Source organism: Nannospalax galili, unplaced genomic scaffold, assembly GCF_000622305.1.
Source record: "Nannospalax galili isolate Female #2095 unplaced genomic scaffold, S.galili_v1.0 scaffold533, whole genome shotgun sequence".
Taxonomy (NCBI): domain Eukaryota; kingdom Metazoa; phylum Chordata; class Mammalia; order Rodentia; family Spalacidae; genus Nannospalax; species Nannospalax galili.
Window position 1 is genome coordinate 539,885 of NW_008333774.1, and position 1,413 is coordinate 541,297.

A 1,413-nucleotide genomic window follows, 5' to 3' on the forward strand; every position below is an offset into this window, starting at 1 on the left:
TTATGTTTTATGCATAAAATTACTGTGGAGCATGTTTTTCGCAGCCATGAGAACATCTTTATTCCTAAAGCTGTAGATAATGGGGTTGAGTGTGGGTGTCAGGATGGTGTAGAATATTGCCAAGAACTTATTCTGGCCCGGAGTGTGATATGATTGTGGTCTCATATATGTGAGAATAAATGGCCCATAGTACATTATGACCACAACCATGTGGAAGGAACAGGTGGAAAATGATTTTTTCCGTGTGCCTGATGATTGCATTTGGAGAACAGTCCGCAAAATTTGCATATAAGACAGAGTGATCATGAACAGAGGTATCAGCAGGAAAATAATGCCATTTACATGGAGTGCTTGTTCATAGTGTGATGTATCTACACAGGACAATTTCAACATGGCTGGGATTTCACAGAAAAAGTGATCAATGGCCCTAGAGTGACAGTAGGGAAAATGCAGGACAAGAGCTGTGTGAACTATGGAGTTGAAGATTCCCATGAGCCAGGATCCTCCAGCAATGAGCCCACTGGAGTTCTCCCTCATCAGCACAGGGTACCGAAGTGGGTGGCAGATGGCCACATAGCGATCATAAGACATGGCTGCCAGGAGAAAGCACTCACCACCTAACAAGGTGAGGGACAGAAATATCTGGAAGGCACAGCCTGCAAAGGAAATAGTTTTGCTGCCTGACAGAAAGTCAGCGATCATTTTAGGAACAATGTTGGAAATGTGCAGGATATCCATGAAGGAGAGATGGCTGAGCAGGAAGTACATTGGGGTATGCAGTCGAGGGTCCCTGCGGATTAGGAGGATCATGAGGGAATTTTCTATTATGCTCATAATAAAAATGAAAAATATCAATGAGAAAAAGACTAGACTTGTTTGTGAAGAAGAGAACAGTCCCAAAAGAATGAAGTCGCTGTTGAAAGTGTGATTGTCAAGTCCCATCATGATTCCTCCTGTTTTACATAAAATGACATAGTTAATTAGAAAAAATGGTTAAATTTAAGGCTCATTATACATAGATATAATAACTACATAATAAAATGATTTAATGTTATATTTTGTATTCAACATCAGGTGCTTTTAGAGTGGACATGTTGTTCAGGATAGGATAGACATTTATTTATTCAAATAAAATTGTGATATTTATTGTTTCCAATTGGCCTTTTTCTATATTTTAATTCTCATAATTGCAACTAATTCTCCTAGTTTTAATTGATTCCATATATTTTACATAAATCCAGTTATTTACAAATATGCCTTCCAAAGGATGCCCAGGTCTGCACAGCCTTTAAACCTCGTTACTCCACTGTACTTACTTCAGTTGGAATGCTGTGGTGGTTCTCTTGGTATACCTTAGGTTCCAGCCTGAGATCTGTATAACCATTAATTAATTATTAATTATTCCAGTTAAAT

At 38.4% G+C, this 1,413-nt stretch overlaps 1 protein-coding gene across 1 annotated transcript; it reads right to left on the bottom strand.

The window, feature by feature from the left end:
• LOC103730196 (olfactory receptor 2AJ1-like) lies at positions 1 to 945 on the bottom strand. Its single transcript, XM_008828375.1, has one exon. The coding sequence runs from the start codon at positions 943 to 945 to the stop codon at positions 1 to 3; it is 945 nt and encodes a 314-aa protein (XP_008826597.1).
• Between the last annotated feature and the right edge of the window lie 468 nt (positions 946 to 1,413).